This window comes from Camponotus floridanus, unplaced genomic scaffold, assembly GCF_003227725.1.
Source record: "Camponotus floridanus strain SB8 unplaced genomic scaffold, Cflo_v7.5 scaffold40, whole genome shotgun sequence".
Lineage (NCBI taxonomy): Eukaryota > Metazoa > Arthropoda > Insecta > Hymenoptera > Formicidae > Camponotus > Camponotus floridanus.
This window is the reverse complement of record NW_020229548.1, coordinates 1,264,364-1,288,195: the sequence shown is the minus strand read 5'-3', so window position 1 is coordinate 1,288,195 and position 23,832 is coordinate 1,264,364. Positions and strand designations below refer to the sequence as shown.

General features: G+C 28.8%; 2 protein-coding genes and 1 pseudogene across 4 annotated transcripts in view; all 3 read left to right on the top strand.

Moving 5' to 3' along the window:
• The window catches only part of LOC105258637 (transducin beta-like protein 2), a 36,015-nt gene extending 13,552 nt beyond the window's left edge, over positions 1-22,463 (top strand). The window contains exons 3-7 of the mRNA XM_025411567.1: positions 20,867-21,090; positions 21,287-21,473; positions 21,570-21,755; positions 21,832-22,014; positions 22,090-22,463. Coding sequence (XP_025267352.1) covers positions 20,867-21,090; positions 21,287-21,473; positions 21,570-21,755; positions 21,832-22,014; positions 22,090-22,316 — 1,007 coding nt within the window. The 3' untranslated portion in view covers positions 22,317-22,463. The remainder of the gene's footprint in view (positions 1-20,866; positions 21,091-21,286; positions 21,474-21,569; positions 21,756-21,831; positions 22,015-22,089) is intronic.
• LOC112638928 lies at positions 13,854-15,192 on the top strand (annotated as a pseudogene).
• LOC105258636 (mRNA-capping enzyme) lies at positions 17,732-20,189 on the top strand. Of its 3 annotated transcripts, none has more exons than XM_025411565.1 (4): positions 17,732-17,950; positions 18,040-18,994; positions 19,075-19,210; positions 19,321-20,189. In XM_025411565.1, exons 2-4 carry the CDS (start codon positions 18,084-18,086, stop codon positions 20,047-20,049), a joined length of 1,776 nt encoding a protein of 591 aa, XP_025267350.1. In that variant the 5' UTR covers positions 17,732-17,950; positions 18,040-18,083; the 3' UTR covers positions 20,050-20,189. The 3 variants fall into 3 exon arrangements, with proteins under 3 accessions (XP_025267350.1, XP_011268302.2, XP_019885366.2); XM_011270000.3 differs by having other exon boundaries at positions 18,032-18,994; XM_020029807.2 differs by having other exon boundaries at positions 17,732-18,994.
• Positions 22,464-23,832: the final 1,369 nt, after the last annotated feature.

The following is a 23,832-nucleotide window of genomic DNA, read 5'->3' as shown; positions in this document are numbered from 1 at the left end:
GGAAATATATATACAAATATATATACAATTGAATTAATAAGATTTTACTCTCGTCGCTTTAGCCACTTAAAGTCCGACGATAATAGTAATCAATTATAAAGAAAAGCAACAAAAAAAAAATTAACGCGTTTATTTGCTCTTTTTCTCGGCATTTTGCTCTTAATATGTATTCTGTGATGGAGAATCACTTTATTATTCATAACGTAACGCTTATATTATAATTTTATTGATAAATTTATTGTATTTCAGTACTATGCTTAATCTTAAAATGTGATAATTTTTACAATTAGAGGAGAATAACAAGGAAAGTTCGTTGCATTCTTAAGTTTGCATAAAAAATTCTTATAAATATGTACATATTTCAATGTTTCTTATTTTTTTTGTCATATGTTGATTTTTAAAATCTTGAGATTCTGAAAAGAAAAATGTTAAAAGCGAGATGTTAATAGAAGAGTTCAAGGAGTTCACGGATGTCTCACCTTCTCTTTTAAGATTGAAAGGATTGTTATACAACACAATGAAATTGTATAAATACATGAATAATTATTTTCAATTACCTCATGCATTTTTATTGTTCGCCCTCTCCCTATTTCCAACAATATTTGCGTATCCAATATATATATATATATATATATATATATATATATATATATATATATACACTGTCCTATAAATACTGTTATACCGTATTTGTTCAAGTGCATTATGAGATAAAGTTACCCGTTCATCCAACGAAACGATATTCTTTCGCGCAAAGAAAAAGAAATAAAAGAAAAATAAATGAAAAAATATTATTATTATAGTTATTATTAAATATGTATCGGTCTATCTTTGTTTTGATAAAAGTTCAAAAGTCAAGCAAATTAATTCTTGGAAATTAAAATTGATTGTTTCATAATTTTTCGATATTAAAAATCATCAAAATATCGTATTTTGTTTAAAAATATATTTGTTTAAAAGTTTCTTTGAAATTAAGAGCTCTCTGATATATTCTATGTTGTCATGTTTTATATTCTTAAACATACGATGAAGAAAACAATGTTCATATTTTCATAAAGCATATCTGTAGAAACTTTGATCATATTTTTGTTACATTTTTTTTTTTAATTTGTTTTATCTCTTGTTTTCGCTTTGAAAAATCAAGCTTTGAACAAAGGTAGGTAGGAGGATAACGGATTCGTTTATATTATGTAGATTCTCAAACGCAAATAATTAGTTTACATCGATGCGAGCAAAAAATTCTTAACATTTGCAGCGGAGTCATTAGTTTGGGTAATTATTATTCAATTTAATCATTTTTATTTTTACTCGACGAGACAGTAATAACAACATTGTCTTTATCTTAACATTTAAACAATGACGAAACATAAAAGTAAGTTGAATAATGAATGACAGGAATTTCAACAGCATTTGTCAAAATATATATATATTGAATATTTTGCGTGTTTATGCTAAACAATATTATTATTGTCTTTCTTTTTATTCAAGATCCGTAATCGATGACGCAGTTGTAAACTGTCTTGTTTGACGGGGTTATAGTTCACAACTACGTTGCTGTTTTTTGCGTCACACATTTCACATTGGTTGTACATGCCCAAAGTAATGATTCATAGGTCGATAAACAAGGCGATAACTGATTAGATATCGTTAGCACAGCTGTAATCCGTGACTCGTCATAAATTTTCATGTCATTATTCTCCCGCCCCGTTTTTTATTTTGACAAACATTTTCCACACCTTGATCGTCACATTTCGATCTTCATACTATCAGATGCGATGAACACGAAATAATATCGTAAAAATAATGTTAATAAAGAACACTATTATTGGAATTAAAAAAAAAATCGTGTCATTCATGATAAATATTCATTAAAAATAATAAAAAAATAATGATAGAGTTTTTAAAATTTTTAAGATAAAAATAAATGATAAAATCATCTTAATGAAATAGAGCATGTCAATTAGATCGATTTGCATTTTCTTTTCTGTTTCGTATTTCTGTTACATAATCAATCCTGAAATAAAGAAACAAATTAAAATACTCTTGCAGCCTTCTCTCTCACTTTCTTCCTCCCTCCTTCTCTCTCTTTCTCTCTTTCTCTTTCTCTCTTTTTCTCTGTCTCTTCTTTCTCAGCGTATCTTTTATCTTTCTGAAATTTTGTTTTATATATACAGGGTGTATCTTAAAAAGCTCCCACTAAGCAAATAGCGTTATTTTTGATTAAAAACCGAGTCGAAAAGGCCTGAACCATTTTTTATTCTTAATTGAATTTGATCTTAAATTATCTTTCCAGCAATTCTTCCATAAAATTTGTTCTCTGTTATTATCTATTACAGATGACTTTATTACTTACTTTATTATTTTTATATTATGTATACATAAGATATTCTTTGCTCTTTTAAAAGTGACATTTTTAAAAATAGAGATAAAGCTTTTTACATCGGAACCGTTTTTGCAAAACTTCTTTTACATCAATGTTCGTCTTGATAGTTCATTATATCATAGTACATTTTAAGTCAGGGATGATATTATACGTGACAATTATAATTTTTTCTTTTCTTTATTGCAATCTGATAAAGTTCATACTTAATGATCGTATCTTTATAGTTTGCTTTACATTACTTATACTTAAATAAGTTTTCCCGATTTCTTTCAATTTTATTTGTTCAATTTTATCGTTAGTTTATATAAATAACAATTATAAGTAATTATTTAAAATTTTTTACATATATAGATACATATATACAAATATATATTGCACATGTGTACGTGAGTGTATGTGTGTGTGTGTTTGCGCATGTCACACATGACACATGTATATATGTACGTATATATGTATGTATGTATGTATATATGAATATATGTATGTACGGAAGTGAAACGATTATAGATAATCAACTGATCAACTGATTAGTTTCTTACAATAGTTTCCTAAATATTTTATTTCAGGGCAAATGTGTTAAAATGTTTACCAAATGTGTACTTCTAAACACGATTATATACGATGCACTTTTAAATGAATCAGATTAGATAAGAAATTAGATAAAATAGTTAACTAAATTATAAACGTATTTAGATAAATCTAGAATGGAAGTCGTATCACAACGAATACTTAGGCCGATTAGCGAACTTTGTGTGTGAGTGACCTACATTTTCGATGACATAATCATAATCAATATTGATATTATATAGATAATATAGCTTCATTAGAAGGATGCATTATAATAGTCTCAATCATGCTATTCAATTAATTGTTATACGGCGTCAACATTATTTATTTAAATAACTTAATGTATTTCGCGATTAACATTTGTGTGTGTGAATTGATTAAACGCTTGTATGTTTGTATAGTTTTAAATGTGTAAATTAAAAATTTTTATGCCATCTTGAACTCATCAAAAAAAGAAAAATCGTTAATTTCCGTTTTATATTGCAACCTTTCAAGGATTTTCTATCGATAAATCCGAAGAACAAACATTATAAAATTTATTAGCATTTTTTTACATCATTTTTCACGTTAAATAGGGTTTACCGCTTGAATATACTATTCTCGTTAAGAATTAATTAGCATAAATTTAAACTTGATTAAAGTTATACAATTATTAATTAATTTTGTATATCTAAGTAATTATGTATTTTAAAAAGCTTGATGAATTATGAACATTTATATTTTCATGCTAATCATTTTTGTAACAAGTTCCTGAAAATTTCATATTAGAAAAATTTAATTCGACGCGCTTTCCACGCTTATCTAGAATTGATTAACGAAAAGAAAATCTCGATCTTATATCTAGATACCGTATACCGTACTCAAAAAGCAAAAAATATTAATATATTTAAAAAACTCATTTTCACTGTTACTTAATAGATACAATTAAGTCAGGTGATATATCGATTTGTTATATTCGTCAGGTGATATATCGATTTGTTATATTCGCTAAAATAAATGGCTAAAATAAATGGCATAGCAATATGTTGATACAAATAATTTTAAATACATGTGTACTTCCTCAGAACTTTCAGCCTTTCTTTTTTTATAGATATTTTTGTAGATATAGAAAAATATAAAAAAGAATCTTGATATTTTTTAAGTATAAAAATAAAAATTTACTAAATTTTAATTAATTTTAAAATCGTATTGGTTTCAAGAATTTCTTTGATAATTTGATAATATGATAAATAAATAAGAATTGTAAAAAAATGTCAAATTGAGATTTCTATTAGTATCTCTCTATATATTTTCTTACACATGAACACATTAATACACATACTTGGCAATGTGTGAGCGTGTGTCAGCATCACATGTAAAAAAAATAATTTTAAATCGAAGTCGAAAAAGTTTTTTAAACTTTTAGCGCTAAGAAATCAGATGTTTAATAGTCATTTTGAGATTCACGTTCTTGATTAACGTTTAAATATCTCTTTCTGTCGAGAATAAACTTGACTGTGACTGAAGCTACTTCGCTGATTTAGTGAAGATATTTTACTCACGAGAACGTAAATAGATAACTAAGTCTCACGTATATTTTGTAAGCAAGATCAACGCATCTCGTAGCTATTTCTAGAGTGTTCATACAAATATCGAAATACTTCTGTATTTTACAAACACGAATAATGTATATCTTCTATTAATCTTTAATACACACAATATAATAAAAAGATTTCTTTTCTTTATTTTAGCTGTTATAATAGCTGTTATAAAGATACACAAAATGTATAATGAATTGTTGGAACTATTTTTTATTTATGTCTGTCACATTCTAACGTCAAGTTTGAAAATCATAACATTTGGTTCCGTTTGGGAAATCATAACATATGCGATAATGCATGATATACATACATATATATATAAAGATATATATATATAAGGATTTTAAAAAGATTTTTCTAGAACACACTATGATTTTTAGACTGCTATGAAGCAGTCTAAAAAAAAAACCCGGAACGTTTTGATTGATAATCATCGATTTAGTAATAATTTATATCATAACTTGATAAATGAAAGCTTTATGCAGGTCATGAACATCGTCGTAAAACATATCTTTTAAATCCTTCACGGCCATCTCTCCGAGTATACCTGTTATTAACGGTCTTCATATGAACGAAGGTTGTTGAACCTTGTTGAATTTATCTTTGAGATACGAAGCTTCTCGAGGTGAATGCTCGACCATGAGATTCTATCTGGGAGGATATGCAAAAGTTACTTTTGTGTGAATGCCGATTTAAAAGATTTGGCCGAGAAATTTTAAGGATTCTATAACAATTTAATGATAAAAATTCATTCTATTATTAATTCTTGGAATACTTAATTCCCTTTGATTATGTAAATGTTGAATGTAAAATGGGTGTATGGTTTATTTTTCTAGTAGGTCTATTTTTTATAATATTTATTATATTTATTTTTTGTTATATAATAATTTAGAAGAAAAAAAATTTGTTTTTTTTTCTTTATAATACGATAGTATCTATAATTATTTTTTTATTTTGATAATAATATATATATTTCAATAATAATATATTTTAATACATTTATAGAATTATTCTGACAAATTATTCTCAATCGATTATCACGGACAGCTTTCACTTTTGTCATTTTGATTATGTTGCATTAATTATATTTTAAAAAGCGAAATAACGTCATAATTGATACAACGCATTTTTATTTATATAGTACGCGTAAATGTACGTGTGCACATTAGATGTTTATTATTGAAAATTTCTGGAAATTTATTAAGAATAATAAGATACTTATTTAAAGAAAATTGTTGAAATTGATGTTACATAAAATTACGTCTACTTACGAATATTACGACAAAGTTTGCATCAACATCTTATCTAATAATCGGTAGTGCTAAATAATCCTACAGCCAAATATGCTAGATAATCCGTCAACCAATGTGTGTTTGATATAATGGTATATTTGTTAATGGTTTATTGATGGTATTTTATAAGATGTCTATATATAGACTGAAATATGGACATTGGGCGTGTGTGTAGTTGCGCAGTATTTTCAAATCTTGCAAAATCGTATTTTAGCTTGATTGAGTGTGACATTTGGATGGGTTCCCCATGAATATTAATCTTTGAATTAAACTGTTCTGCAACTTCTTGAGATCTATGCAAATTCACGCTCTGCACCAAGATCATTATCATTGTTATCATTTATTTTTTTAATAGAAAGAGAGCAAAAGAGAGAGAGAGAGATTTATGCTTTGTTAACTACCCGAATCTACAGATGGGAATAATTTTTATAATTTTTGCGAACAAAAATTACGAAATATCTGGCATGTGACACGTTAAATAAATAATATTTTTAATGCAAACATCTTAATAATTTAACTTTTCATACGCATTTAAATAGCGAATTTGTTCTACGTAGTTAATTTTATATTAATAAAATTAAAGCAAGGAAAAAGTAAGCAAAAGTCAGAATATTTTTGTCATCTGATAATTTTATGATATTTTTTATCTCTTGTGTAATACATCCTTACATATTAATATATGTATAATAATATATGTATAATATTTAATTAATACAACTTGAAATTTATTGCCTTCATTTTGTCAAGTTTAATCCAATACTGAAACCTAATTCTTGAAACGATTTTTGATGTCGCAATATTGCATATGATAGTAGAAATGGTGTTTTCGAATGAGTGAAGTGTATTAAAATTCTTTTATAACTTTCTTTCCATTAGACTGTGTGATACTTTCCGCATTCATGTGATACTTTTAAGAATTAAATCCCAGGTCAAAAATTAACGCACCGACTTTGACAATATGATGTAACTGATCATTTTTTTTCTGTTGAACACATGTTATTTTTTTATAATCTAGAAAAGACAGAGGAAAATGTAGTTAACAAAATGTATTTGAAATGTGAAAAGAATTTTTTGTAGCTGGTAATACTTTACTTTAATATTTTATACATTACGATAATCTTTTTACTTTTACTTTCTTTTCTTTTACTTTTAAACAGCTGCATCCTAAAATTTTTCTTCAATTTTTCTTACTTCATCTTTTTTCTTTTTTCCCCCTAAAAATTCTTGGGAAGAGAAAGAGAGAGGGAGAGAGAGAGAAATCTCTTATTTAGGCTACGTTCCAATTATTTATTGCCAGTTCTGAAAATCTATAATATACGTGATGTAAATTACTTTCATATATTCGGCAAACTTGAGAATCATTACCGGTTTTATTGAATGAAATTTTCATTATATTTAAAATGAAATATGTACACAATAAGAACATGAAATTGTGTCATTTTATAAACATTATTATTTAGCAAATATTGAAAAACGGTTTTATGTATATTTTCTCATATATTTTTTAGATTCCATGAGAAAAAGAAGGTATTGTATATCGTATATCGTTTCCGAGAGAAAAAAATTCGAAGAAGAAGGTGCATTATCGGGAGAGCACAATATGGTTAAAGAGAATTTACATCACATATGATATATTATACTTATAAAATAATATATTTTCTAAAGACTAATTAAAATTAGAGATTTTTATTTAATATCCGAAAGGAATAAATCTTTTTGAATATTGAATGTCATAAATCTATGACTCGTCCATTCGTGTGTCTATTATTTTATTGTTTTCGCTGTCATGTGGCGCGCATGGGGAAGATCGGACCGTATATAAAATACTAGTTGGGAAACTATTGAAAAAAGACCATTGGCTAGGTCTTCCTAACGCCTATTAATAATTGTTACAAACAATTTCGCATGAAATTGCAGTGAAATAGTAATAAATATAACTTGCCTTTAATAATAATGTATCAAAAAATACAAATTTTCTTTATCTTTTGTATCACATAATAAGTAAAATAATTTTAGGCCAAATTTTTGTTCGAGTCCCCCGTATTTTATATCGTAAAACAACAACGATAAATACACAATGATAAAATAAAACTGTCTATTCGCAAAACTACGATTATTTACTTCCACCAAGATAAGCTGTTTATCCTATCGCGAAAGTCCTTTGGTTAAGTTTATCAAAATATTACGAATTTTTATTTATTATCTCTCTTTTCGTTTTATATTAGTATAAATAAATTCTTATATAAATTTATATAAATTTCTTTTCACTTAATATTTATATCTTCTGTTATAATATTCGTTGAAAAAAAATTCTCATTTATATTTTCTCATAATAAAGTTCATATCTGGTGTTACATTATTAATAATAATATTATATATAATAATAATATTATAGACTTTATAATATTAGAGACAAATCATTGCATGATTATTGCTTTTGCATGCGCAAAAATTTTTATATATAAAAATCTGCGAGCCACGATTGTGCTTTTTTAGGCATGTATCGCCAAATGTAATACGATAAAGATTCAACTGATTTTTCATTCTAGCTATCCATTTCGCGAACTCCTTGCGATTCACCTGTCTAGGAGATTTATTAATCGTTTATTATGATATTCAAACGATGGAGATAATGCTAGTTCTCGTAGTTTTTAAACGAGTAAAAGTAATATGCAACGATCTATCTAAAAAGACTCTAATAATATTAATTATTAGAAGGATAATCATCCTTCTAAGTATCGAGCCTGTTTAAATTCTATCATATGTGTGTATGTGTGTTTCAAATAAATTTGAAATATTAGAAATTTTTATTAAAATTAACGCTGTAAAATTTCAAGTTTGATTTGTTGTCATGCAACGTTCTTGATGAACATACAACTTGGAGAATTGCGCAATTAAAAATGACTCCTCAGCTATGGCAGCACGGATAAGATATCCAAAATTTAAATTTCAAATTTCTTTTTGGCGATAATATGCACCAATTTTCCCTGTTATTGAATTCTGCCATTCTCCACTTATTCTCCACTTTTGTATTTTAGATGAAAGAAATGTCCATTGATGACTAATGTCGATTAAAAATGCGATTCGTTTATCGAAAGATCGAATAACTCTATCCAGGTTCGGGTGATGATTTTCCCATATTTTTTTCCAAAATTTTCTCCATTATTGTCTTAATATATTGACGGATTATTCGTCAACAAGAGAATTATGACCGTTTGTTGTCGTCTTAATGTAATTTTGCTTTAATTAATATAGTGCCAAGTCAATTTTATAACATATAATATTATAATAAAAAATTGATAATAAAAAATATACAATAAAAATTGATAATAAAATAAAATAAATTCAATATCATTTATACATTTATATATATATATATATATATATATATATATTTATTTATTTATTTATTTATTCCATAATATCATTCATTGATCTTTTTAAATTACAAATTGTTTAATTGGATGATAATTTAAATTTATATCAATTAAAGCAAAATGTTTTTTAATATGTTACACTACAAAGAAATGGATGGACTATAAAAAATTAAAATAATGTCAGTATGCATTGCAAAAATAAATTATTATATTGTACTAATAAAATTACTAATATGTTCTTTATTAAATAAAATAAAAAATTGATTAAGATGATAAGAATTGCATTAATAAAAAATTGAATTTTTTAAAAATTAATATTTTAAGTTTTATTTTTAATATGTTTTATATGCATATTGAAAAAAAACTTTAAAAACGTTTTAAAAAGTTATATGATTTAATTTGTTCTAGTCCATCTATTTTAAGATAACGGACCTACAATCTACAATCTACATCTACAAGCTCTACACAAATCCGTTACCTTAAAATTAAATAAAATTTTTTCACTCACCGACACTGATGCGCAACAGCGGAGTTGTCAGTATTGAAGCTACGTTGTCTGTAACATACAAATATAAAATTCATATAATTAGCAGCTCTTAAAATAATTAATCTTTCATTATATTTAATTATTATTGTACGCACCGAATTTTATATCCGATATGTGCAATAATAAACAAATAAATAAATATGTAATATTTTTTTAAATTCTGAAAAACCTATTTTTTTAGATAGAAAATTTTATAGGATTATTTACATACAACCTTTTTTTTTTGAATCTTTCTTGTTTCATCATTCAAATAAATGACTCAAATTAGTACGTGTACGCGATATAATAATTAATATAAATAAATAATATAAATAGTACTTACCATCAGGTTATTCCGCCGATGCAGGATGCCTTTCCTAGGCCTGCGCCTCCTCTCAGATCATTAGGATTGTTAGGTTGATCTATAACAAATAGAAGATTTAAATTGTAATAACATCCAAATAATTAATATTTCAGAAGTTATTACATGTATTGAATTTTACATTCGATACATATAATAATAGCAGATTAATAAAATAATTCTATAAATTTTAGAAAAAAACATTACCAATAATTCTTTAATACTTTATAAAAGCTTAGGTATAGCTAATTTTATAAGATTATAGATTTTATATAAAAATCTTTTTCTTCAAAATTCTCTCTTATTTAAATTATATAAATAAAAAATCAAATTACGCAATTAATTGTTTAATTTAAATTATAATAAATATATTTAATATTTAATATACCATTACAAATAAATAAATTATTTACCAAAAGATTGCTCTGCCGGAGCCCGATGCCTCTCCTAGGCCTCCTCCTCCTCTCAGTCTTGGACGCGCGATACTCTACGGCACTCCCGCACTCACGAGCGATATTTTTATCGCTATTTTCGCACTTTTACGCGCGATACTAAGCGCTTTCCGCACTATTTCGGAACGATAAAAAATTTTCTATTTAATCACGCGATGTATATACTTAATATATATATACTTCGAACGACACTCCCGATTTCGGTACGAACGAAAATGCCTTTTCATTTACGACACGAGAGAGCTAATCGCGAAAACGCGATACGAGACGCCGCCGTCCGCGACACGTTGACGGCACCGACAACGAAAAGTCGACGACGCAATGCGTCCAACGCATGCCACATATGAGCCATTGTGCGACTCGTGGCAAAGCTGTGCTGGGTACTTAGCTTCCCCTTCAGGCTCCTTGAGATTTATCCTAAATAAAAAAATTTAAAATAAACCTCAAGGCACCATCCAAGTACTGAGCCACCCCACCGCGTCAAGGTGTACCCGTGGGGGGTTGTATTATATAAATTTATAATATAATATAATTTATATATATGAAAGAGAAAGAGAGAAATTTATATTATATATAATTTTATATAATTTGTATGTCTCACATTTACTTCCGAAAATACGAATAATAATAATTAATTATATGTGGAACGATCGCGAGATACTTTGCATGACACTCCCGATCGCGGAATAATTACATGAGAAACGCACTTTTTAATATATCGTAAGAAACAGAAGACACGAGAGAAGTACTATTTTCGTTCGATATGAAGTTTATATGAAGTTTCAAATTCATACACTACTCATTACAAATGCTCCGTTTTATTAATATTATATTAACACGAATTATAAAATCGAAAGATTAATCTAATTGAAAATCATGATAATCGTCCAATCAATAATAAATTCGATAATATACGAAGAGTATCGTTTCGCACTACTATCTTGCTCGAGTGTCGCCGTGTGAATGATACCAAGATCGCGGAATGTAAACATTAGCGCGCTATTGTATACGCCCTCAAGACCGAACATTGTATTATTGTCTGTTCGAAATATTTTACGTATTTTGACAAATATATACGCGAAATATTTTAAAGTATAGAAATTTAGATTTTAAATGATATAGATTAATTATATGATTATTTATTGAAGGATCACTTTCATTATGTTAAATATGTATTTATATTTACGATCGTTTTACTGGACGATCTTAATCTGAATTAAATTTAAATAATCGAAAAATAGATAAAGAGAATGATTTATATTTGACTGGATTTAATGGGAGGCAACAGGAGCTGAAGCCCAGGAGCCTCCACAAGAGGGGAGCCTCCACAACACAAATTTTTGGGTAAAATTTTCTATCAAATGGTACACAACACTTACAAGGTCTATGTATATTGCTTGACTTTGTTATTATTCACAATAATTATTTAAACAACGTAAAAATTTCTATTTGATTGTGGTTCAAAAATAAAAAAAATGGTTAGAGGTTTCCACCTCTTCGTTGCCCCAGGGCCTGCACACCTTTAAATCCGGCCCTGTTAAATATAATAATATATATATCCGCACAATAATACGAATCATAAGATCAAAAGATTAAAATAATAAAAGTTAATGATATAGTGATATTAGCAATGTTATAAGTTAAATAATCATTAAGTGTAATAATCATAGTAAATTATATTTCACTATCGGAATCGTGTTGTGAAAGAAAATTCGATAATATACGAAGCATTTCGCATCACTAGTTTGTTGCTCAAGTGTCGCCGACATGAATACGAATGATAATAAGGCCGTAGTATGTAAACAATAGCGCTGTATACGCCGCCAAGACCGAATATACTTGATAACGTCATCACCGAAATATTTAGGTACTTTAACACACATACGCGGTCTATTACATTATAGAAGTATTTTAATATCATTTAATATTTATTAAATAATTGATCTTATATCACGGAGCCTTTCATCATGTTTGTTATTCGATTTTATAACAAATGTGAAATATTTTATAAAATATTAAACTATCTACATAAAAATATTAATCAGTACAAAAAATTTTTATTGTATTATTTGAAATATTTTGAAAGAAAAACTAGAAATTAAAATATTTTATATATGCGTTATATTAAATGATAATTTAGCATAAATTACTTTCAAGAAAATGAAAAAAAGAACAAGAATTAATGTCTGAAAATAATATGATAAATAATTTATAAATCCCTTGCCGCATATTTCGTTGCTCCGATTGTTGCTCGATGCTTTTCCTAATCTCTTTTTCCTTTCTTGTTCGTCTTTTGCTATTTCTTCATGGCACTCACATTCACTTCCGACTTTCACACGATTAATAATGATTAATCGATATTCTTTGCATGGCACTTCCGATCGCGAAATAATCATATAAATGAGAAACTTTATTATATCGTAAAGGATAAAAAACACAAGGGAAATACGATTCACTTGATGTTTGTATAAAGTTTCAAATTCATGTGCTACTCATATATAATTATTCAATTTATAATATTTAATATTTAGAAATAAATAGATAATTAGAATATTTTGTGTTATATTTCATTTTTATATAGATTAATCATGTGATATTATTTATTAAAGGATTAATATATCTTTTATGAAGCTTTTCGTTAAGTTAATTATTTAGATCTACGATTCGATTGTTTTACTGCGCGTTTTCAATCCGAATTAAATGATCAAAAAATAGAAAAAGCATCGCGAACGAATTATATTCCAGCTTATAAATATCGTTAAAGAAATGATTTCTGCTTGTAAAAATCGATTTCATATCGAAATAATAATTTGTTATTTTAGATTTCTATTACTATGATTCTTAGTTGATTAAATGAATAAATTACGAAATATGGGATTCTTTCGTCGCGATATATATAGATATTAATCGCGAGATATATAGATATTATGTTATTTATAAAAGTTAATTAATCTCATTGTTATAATAAATAATTTTCCGATGTTGATCGTATTTAGAAAAGAAATTTAACAGCGTATCATTATATTACACATTAGAAAATATTAGACAATAACATATGAAATTACATAAATTGTTCTACAATCGATATGCAGATATTACAATGCTATCTGTATTTGATTTATATAATTTCATATAATAGATATTATTAATTATAAATCTCTTCTTTCGATATTTCTCGTTTCTTTCGACTAATCGATATCCATCAGATTGACTAATCGAAAGAGGAATCGTCAAGCACGCAATGGGTCTTTTCAGCTGCACTGCTGCACTAGTGCAATTAGTTAAAGTGAAAAAAAGTATGTTTGTTTCTTTCTAACTTATTGGCAATCAGTTAGAAAGAAACAAACATACTTTTTTTCCATGGACGTAAGAAATACTAGAAGTATTTCTTACGTCCATGTTTTTTTCACTCTAACTCTAACTAATTGCACTAGTGCAGTAGTGCAGCTGAAAAGAACAGACTCACCCAATGGCAGATACCATGGTTGACACTGTTGCCGCATGTTTTGTTCTTTTAATTTCTGCCAGATTAATACCTACCAGTAGTTTTTAGTCTTCAAAATAACTTCCAGTGCACCAAGCTAAATATAATTTTCTCCATGGACATAATAAAGGTGCTTCGAAAGTAATGTATTTTGCCAGCGAGAAACGGATGGAAAGGAAATAAAGTAAGTTAAATTGTAAAATTTCAAAGTGAATAATTCCATTCTTGAGTCTAAGCGAGTGAAATGCTGAATTGTTTATCGCAAAACTTCAGGTCACGTCGCATGTGCTCCCACATTTAACAACGATTAATCGAAAATGTCAAACGAAAATAGAGGACCTGTTCCGTCTCGTTGGCTTCACTGTCCACGTAAGGCGATGAGGCTGATTCAAGGCAAGTTTTTGGCTTTCAAGACGCCACTGTCTTCGGCTTACGACAACCAAGTCCCCGAAGAATGTCGCTTCAGCGTGGATAAGTTCTTTGCAAATCTAAGGAGTCAGAAAATAAAGATGGGTCTGTGGATAGACTTAACGAATACAACGAGATTCTACGATAGAAAAACCGTAGAGGATTATGACTGCAAATATTTAAAGTTGCGATGCAGAGGCTACGGCGAGACTCCATCGGAGGAGCAAACTCGCACTTTTGTACAGGTGTGCAGAAATTTTATTGCGGACAATTGGAGATTATTGGTGTGCATTGCACACATGGTTTCAATAGAACTGGATTTCTCATAATCAGTTACTTACTGGAAATAGACGGTAGCAGCGTCGATGCTGCATTAGCTGAATTTGCTGCTGTAAGACGTCCTGGAATTTACAAGGATGATTATATAAAAGAGTTGTACAGGCGGTACGATGTTATGAAGAATGCTCCTCCTCCACCACCGAGACCATTCTGGTGTCAGGAATGATGATTCAAACATTCAGGATGTCGACGAGGGACCGAGCACGGAAAATGAAAATTGTCATGAGGAAATTCGAATATATGAAGAGTATCGTTTCGCACCACTATCTTGCTCCAATATTACCGTGTGAATGATACCAAGACCGCGGAATGTAAACATTAGCGCGCTATTGTATACGCCCTCAAGACCAAACATTGTGTTATTGTCTGTTTGAAATATTTTATATATTTAGACAAATATATACGCGAAATATTTTAAAGAAATATATTTTATAATAATAATATTTTATAATATATTTTATAATAATAATATTTTATAGAAATTTAGATTTTAAATGATATAGTTTAATTATATGATTATTTGTTGAAGGATCACTTTCATTACATTCATTGAACTATAGAATTAACTGGAATGAGCGCTCCTTTGTTAGAAGCCGAGCCTGCCTGTGCGACGAAGGCCATCGTTATTTGGAATCGCTTTCTCTGTTACACTAACATGCTATAATATATTTCTCCGATAGTTTCATGACGTACTATCTGTGCCTATACCTTAGTCAGTATATGTTCGAATAATGAATATATAAAAAATATTATTGTAATGAAATGAATTTAAGGAAATATAATGACGACAATAAACGAAATAAAATAATGTTTTATTTTGCTAAATTTTTGTTGAAAAAATCGTTTTATTGCACGATCTTAATCTGAATTACATTTAAATAATCGAAAAATAGATAAAGAGTCACGAATGATTTATATTTTACCAGGGCCGGATTTAGTGGGGGGCAACAGGGGTCTCCACAAGAAGGGGGCCTCCACAACACAAATTTTTGGGTAAAATTTCCTATCGAATTGTATACAATACTTACAAGGTCTATGTATATTGCTTGACTTTGTTATTATTTACAATAAATTATTTAACTATAAACTTATTTAATTATAAACAACGTAAAAATTTCTATTTAATTTTGGTTTAAAAATGGTTAGGAGTTTCCACCTCTTCGTTGTCCCAGGGCCTCCACATCTTTAAATTCCTGTTAAATATAATTAAAAAAAAAATAAAAAAAAAAAATATATATATATATATATATTTTTATATATATATTTTATATATATTTTATATATTTTTTTTATATATATATCATATACGCATAATAATACGAATCATAAGATCAAGAGATTAAAATAATAAAAGTTAATGATATAGTGATATTAGCAATGTTATAAGTTAAATAATCATTAAGTGTAATAATCATAGCAAATTATATTTCACTATCGGAATCGCGTTGTGAAAGAAAATTCGATAATATACGAAGCATTTCGCATCACTAGTTTGTTGCCCAAGTGTCGCCGACACGAATACGAATGATAATAAGGCCGTAGCATGTAAACAATAGCGCGGTATACTCCGCCAAGGCCGAATATACTTGATAACGTCATCACCGAAATATTTAGGTACTTTAACACACATACGCGGTCTATTACATTATAGAAGTATTTTAATATCATTTAATATTTATTAAATAATTGATCTTATATCACGGAGCCTTTCATCATGTTTGTTATGCGATTTTATAACAAATGTGAAATATTTTATAAAATATTAAACTATCTACATATAAAAATATTAATCAGTACAAAAAATTTTTATTGTATTATTTGAAATATTTTGAAAGAAAAACTAGAAATTAAAATATTTTATATATGCGTTATATTAAATAATAATTTAGCATAAATTACTTTCAAGAAAATGAAAAAAAGAACAAGAATTGAATCTGATGTCTGAAAATAATGAAAATAATGAATGATAAATAATTTATAAATCCCCTGCCGCATATTTCGTTGCTCCGATTGTTGCTCGATGCTTTTCCTAATCTCTTTTTCCTTTCTTGTTCGTCTTTTGCTATTTCTTCATGGCACTCACATTCACTTCCGACTTTCACACGATTAATAATGATTAATCGATATTCTTTGCATGGCACTTCCGATCGCGAAATAATCATATAAACGAGAAACTTTATTATATCGTAAAGGATAAAAAACACAAGGAAAATACGATTCACTTGATGTTTGTATAAAGTTTCAAATTCATGTGCTACTCATATATAATTATTCAATTTATAATATTTAATATTTAGAAATAAATAGATAATTAGAATATTTTGTGTTATATTTCATTTTTATATAGATTAATCATGTGATATTATTTATTAAAGGATTAATATATCTTTTATGAAGCTTTTCGTTAAGTTAATTATTTAGATCTACGATTCGATTGTTTTACTACGCGTTTTCAATCCGAATTAAATGATCAAAAAATAGAAAAAGCATCGCGAACGAATTATATTCCAGCCTATAAATATCGTTAAAGAAATGATTTCTGCTTGTAAAAATCGATTTCATATCGAAATAATAATTTGTTATTTTAGATTTCTGTTACTATGATTCTTAGTTGATTAAATGAACAAATTACGAAATATGGGATTCTTTCGTCGCGATATATATAGATATTAATTATGTTATTTATAAAAGTTAATTAATCATTGTTATAATAAATAATTTTCCGATGTTGATCGTATTTAGAAAATAAATTTAACAGCGTATCATTATATTACACATTAGAAAATATTAGACAATATGAAATTACATAAATTGTTCTACAATCGACATGCAGATATTACAATGCTATCTGTATTTGATTTATATAATTTCATATAATAGATATTATTAATTATAAATCTCTTCTTTCGATATTTCTCGTTTCTTTCGACTAATCGATATCCATCAGATTGACTAATCGAAAGAGGAATCGTCAAGCACACAATGGCAGATACCATGGTTGACACTGCTCCCGCATGTTTTCTTTTTTTAATTTCTACCAGATTAATATCTACTTGTAGTTTTTAGTCTTCAAAATAGCTTCCAGTGCACCAAGCTAAATATAATTTTCTCCATGGGCATAATGAAGGTGCTTCGAAAGTGATGTATTTTGCCAGCGAGAAACGGATGGAAAGGAAATAAAGTAGGTTAGATTGTAAAATTTCAGAGTGAATATTTTCATTCTTGAGTCTAAGCGAGTGAAATGCTGGATTGTTTATCGCAGAACTTCAAGTCACGTCGCATGTGCTCCCACATTTAACAACGATTAAACGAAAATGTCAAACGAAAATAGAGGACCTGTTCCGCCTCGTTGGCTTCACTGTCCACGTAAGGCGATGAGGCTGATTCAAGGCAAGTTTTTGGCCTTCAAGACGCCACTGTCTTCGGCTTACGACAACCAAGTCCCCGAAGAATGTCGCTTCAGCGTGGATATGTTCTTTGCAAATCTAAAGAGTCAGAAAATAAAGATAGGTCTGTGGATAGACTTAACGAATACAACGAGATTCTACGATAGAAAAACTGTAGAGGATTATGACTGCAAATATTTAAAGTTGCAATGCAGAGGCCACGGCGAGACTCCATCGGAGGAGCAAACTCGCACTTTTGTACAGGTGTGCAGAAATTTTATTGCGCACAATCCATTGGAGATTATTGGTGTGCATTGCACACATGGTTTCAATAGAACTGGATTTCTCATAATCAGTTACTTAGTGGAAATAGACGGTAGCAGCGTCGATGCTGCGTTAGCTGAATTCGCTACTGTAAGACCTCCTGGAATTTACAAGGATGATTATATAAAAGAGTTGTACAGGCGGTACGATGATATGGACGATGCTCCTCCTCCACCACCGAGACCATCCTGGTGTCTGGAATGCGATGATTCAAACATTGAGGATGTCGACGAGGGACCGAGCACGGAAAATGAAAATTGTCATGAGGAAGGACAAGGCAAGAAAAGGAGACGTGAATTTAATAATAAGAATCCAGTATTCATGGCAGGTGTACCTGGTGTTACACCTATCTTAGAGAAAATGAGACTGTCAGGAATCCAAAAGCGAGTCCAAGAAATTTGTGGCTGGAAATCTACAGGATTTCCCGGTTCCCAACCTGTATCAATGGATGTTGATAATATAATGTTATTGCACACAAAACCATATAGAGTATCCTGGAAAGCAGATGGCACAAGGTTAATTTTTATGAAAAAAAATTAAATGCCTATCAAAAAAAAATATTGAAACTTATATACTGGTTATATACTTTTCCTAGGTATATGATGCTAGTACAAGGAGATGGAGAAGTGTACTTTATAGATAGAGATAATAGCGTCTTTGAAGTAAATGGATTGAAATTTCCACATGTACGAGACATAAATAGATGTTTGAGGGATACTTTAATGGATGGTGTAAGTTATAGTTTTATTAATATTTATTTTTCTAGAATTGTAAAAAATATTAAAGAAAATATAAATATTTTCTACAGAATTGTTTAATTTAGAGAATTTTAATTTTACAGGAAATGGTGATTGACAAAGACAAGGGCAAGAATATTCCTAGATATCTAGTATATGATGTTATTATGTACGATGGACAGGACGTTAGTAAATTAATGTTTCATCCTGATCGTTACTCCATTATCGAAAGTAAAATAATTGCTGGTAGATTAAAGGCTATGAAAGAGGGACGATTAGTAAAGGAACGGGAACCTTTCTCAGTGCGAGTAAAATATTTTTGGGACGTAACGTTGAGCAAAGATTTATTGGGCGAAAAATTCGCTAAGCAACTCTCTCACGAACCTGACGGATTGATATTTCAGCCCGCCAAGGAAAAATATTGTGCGGGAGTATCCCCGGAAGTTTTAAAATGGAAACCGCAATCGTTGAATTCTGTCGACTTTCGACTCAAAATCGTTACGGAAACAGGCGTAGGAATACTGCCGCGAAAAGTCGGGCATCTTTATGTAGGCGGACTGAAGACGCCGTATGGCGTGCTTCCAAAGCTTACTAAGCAACTCAAAGAGTTGGACAATGCAATTGTCGAGTGTAAATTCGACAATGGTCAATGGATCTTCATGCGCCAACGAGTGGACAAATCATTTCCTAATTCACGTAATACCGCCGATTCTGTGTACAAAAGTATCAACAAGCCGGTTACAAAAGAGCGACTTTTGGAATTTATCGAGAAATATAGATTTATACAGGATGATTCGGATCTTATGCCACCACCGAACAAAAGACCTAGATAATTTTAGATGTTTGTAAAGCTCTTTTCTCTCTTGTATTTATGTAATGAGATTTTAATCGTATAAGGATCGCGTAATTTTTATGTCTTAAATAGATTGTTTACATATGGACAAAATAAAGCATGATAATAATCTATATTTATTTAAAATATAGATATTTTTTTTCAATTCGTAAAGGATCTCGACTTGATTTTAAATTTCATATTGTATGTTTTAGAATATTAATCGAATTAAAGTGATTTGTTTTCAAGAATGTTAATATGTATTGATTGAAAATAACAGTTTACATATATTTTCTTTATTGAAAAAAATAGGGAATAAAGATAAAAAATAATTCAGAAGAGTAATGGAATGCGCTTGTTAGATCCTGATATCTGATTTGTGATTATGAAATATATATATATATATATATATATATATATATATATATATAAAATTCTACTTTAAAAATATGTTTTTACTGAAATATTTCAATTTGATTCAAGATACAACTTTGTAATGTAATATTCTGATGAATTAAAATCAATATTGTTAATAATCAATATTGTTGAATAAAAAAGCTTTGCAATACTGTTACTTTATAATTATTTATCCTATGTACATTTTTTTATATCCTTCATTATCTAATTAATTATAGGAAGAATTATATTAGAATAATAAGAAAGTACACCGATTATACTTTTGCGATATCAATTTTTCTATGGAATTTCTGAAAAATTCTAGCTATAGATAAATTTTAGCGTTATAATTATAATTGTCAGATAATTCTAAAAATTTTTTTGTTAAAATAAACTTATTTTGCATCTGTTCTGTATTCCAGATCGCACTGTGCTATTGTGGTACACGAAGGATTTCACGTCGAAAAATCGTAAATCTTTGCGCATTAATATAGAATTTGATCACGCAACTTTGATACGCTGGTCCCCGGATGGAAAGGCATTCATTATTCACAAAGCCATGGCTAATACTATCGAGGTGTATAAGATCGCAAAGAAATCTGACGGTTATTTTGCGTCTGCAACCAAGGCGCTGGAATTTCCGCGGGTATATTATAATATTACTTGTTTCATTCATTGTTATATTTCATTGGTAAAATTTTTTTATAATAAAATAATGCGAATAAATGTAAATGTATCGTATACTGTTTTAATCGCTAAAAATTTAATTACTCTGTAGTATAAATCCGTTATCTTGTATTTATGTATGTGCATACTGTTATATCAATTTTTTTTATCTTTAGCGTCACACCGAAGACGTCGTCGGAATGGATATTGCATCCACTGGAAAGTACATCATCACGTGTAGTACAGCAAACGATCTTATTATATGGGATTTGAAAGGACAACCATTGGCAACTGTGGAGATGCATCTGGGATCTACTCATCGTGCGCGTATATCACCCTGTGGTCGATTTGTTGCTGCCTCTGGTAAAGATACAAATTTCGCTGCAAGATAAATGAATGAATTTCGTTAGTACAAGTTGAGGTATACAAAGTTATATTAATGAAATTGTATATTGCAAGGCTTTACACCGGAAGTGAAAGTGTGGGAAGTGGTGTTCGGCAAATCCGGAGAATTTAAACAGGTGGTAAAAGCGTTCGATCTCGCTGGGCACACATCCGGGGTTTATGACTTCGCTTTCAGCGCTGACACCAGTCGTATGGCCACCGTGTCCAAGGACGGGACGTATCGTTTCTACGACATAAAAAGTAGCGTACAGTATTATTTATTCATGAAACCATGGAATTTGAACAAAGTGGAGTACAACAAAGTTTCTCTTTTTAGTCGAATTTGAAAAGGGGGAAGATCCACACCTCTTGATGACTGGAACCTGGGACAATACAACTGCGGCAAGCTTGGCTTTATCTCCGAATGCGGAAGTCCTGGTGATCGCGCACGGATTGTCTATATCCTTTTATTCTACCATTACCGGTATTTTGGACACCACTATACAAGACATTTTTGCCGGTAATTATATCACCTATCGATTTTCGTATGTGATATTCGTTTAGAGAACTCGATAAACTCTTATTATTCTTACAGAATCTATAACATGTTTGGCTTTTGATGCTATGGGAGAATATTTATTAGTTGCTGGTGATAAGCACATCAAGATTTTTCGTAATGTCACAGGATATCGGACCGCAATAGAATCTGCTAAGCGCACACTGAAACAGAGGCAGACTCAGGCAACTAAAGAACGCCTGGAAAAGATGATTCGCGACAATAAGGAATTGCTCGAAAAGATGGGAGAAAAATGTCCAGAATAACTTGCTCCCTTGTCTCGTTCTATGTAGGAGAATGCCAAAATTGATTAAAGATAAAATTATATTCTTGAAAGAAAATATAAAAAAGAGATGAAAGGTTTAATGCTTTCTATATCATGTAACCTATATTGATATATGAATATTTATCTATTTTCTGCAAATAAAAATAATTTTCATATGCATGAATATAACTTTAAATCGGTTTAATTCTTATTATCATCTAAAAACTTTCAAAATTTACATAGATTTATAAAAAAATTTTAAGAGATTTATATAAAAAATATGTATAATACCTAACACTTATGTAAATTTTGAAGAGTTATAGACGATATTGACACAAAAAAAACTTCATTTAATTTTCTCTTTTTGCTCCATTCTATCTATGTACCATGTATTCTTTATATTCCAGAATTCACATTCCAATATAATGATACAATATAGTGATACCATGAACGTAATATACATGGACTTCGAATGCTTTGTTTTGCTATCTAATTGAGTGAAGCAAACATCTAGAAAGAGAGCGAGAATAGAGGGGGATCTCATTTTCTCTTTTTGTAATTCGTTCATAGAAAGAGACAAAGAACAGAGGGATTAAATTATCTGTTTCTCTTTATATATTGGCTTCACTTTTTTGGTCATGTGTGGAGTCCATGTATATTACGTACATGAGTGATACAATAAAACAAAATAAATACAATAAAATTGTATGTATTTTCTAAAAAGATTTTTTACGTAAAGAGAGAAACAGAGAGATTCTAATATACTTTTTTATATATTACAACTAAAATGTAATAAATGTAATGTCATAAAATATAATTAAAAAATTCTCTCTTTTTCAATTTTTTATATTTATTATAGATTTTATTGAATAGGAAGATACCAAGTTTGAATTGACTGAAAAAATTAAATATTCATTAACTTGAATAATAAATTCTAAAAATTATTTGAATAAGTACAATTAAAATGATTGTTTGAAATTAATGGAAGTCACAATAGTGGGTGCGCATCATAGAAATTGTCATGTTACAGATATTGTTTGAAACGAGATGTTTATTGTTACTCTTATATTTTTGACTACCATGTGTGCCCAAGGAGATAATTACAATTTTCATTAGATTTGTATAACAATGATACAGAGAATTGGAACTGTTCACGCATTTTGATACTCTGGTATCTTTTTTTTTCAATAAAAATGGCCTCTTCTAACAAACTACAAAAAGTTTTTTTCATATAATATAGATAACTATGTACAAAATAGTATCCTTGGCATCATGAGTTGCAAATTATAAACTTGGGCAATGGAACGTGCGATTACGCATGATCGTTCACGTTCGAGAACACATTTTTATTTAATTTTCGAACACAAATATCTAACACATTCGGTGAAAATACACGTAATATCTAATTTAAGGGATATTCTATAATCCTATGTGTGATTTTATTAAATTTCTATTAGATTAAGCTATTCAAAGTATTTCACAAATTTAAATTATTTTAAAATTATACATATTTTCTT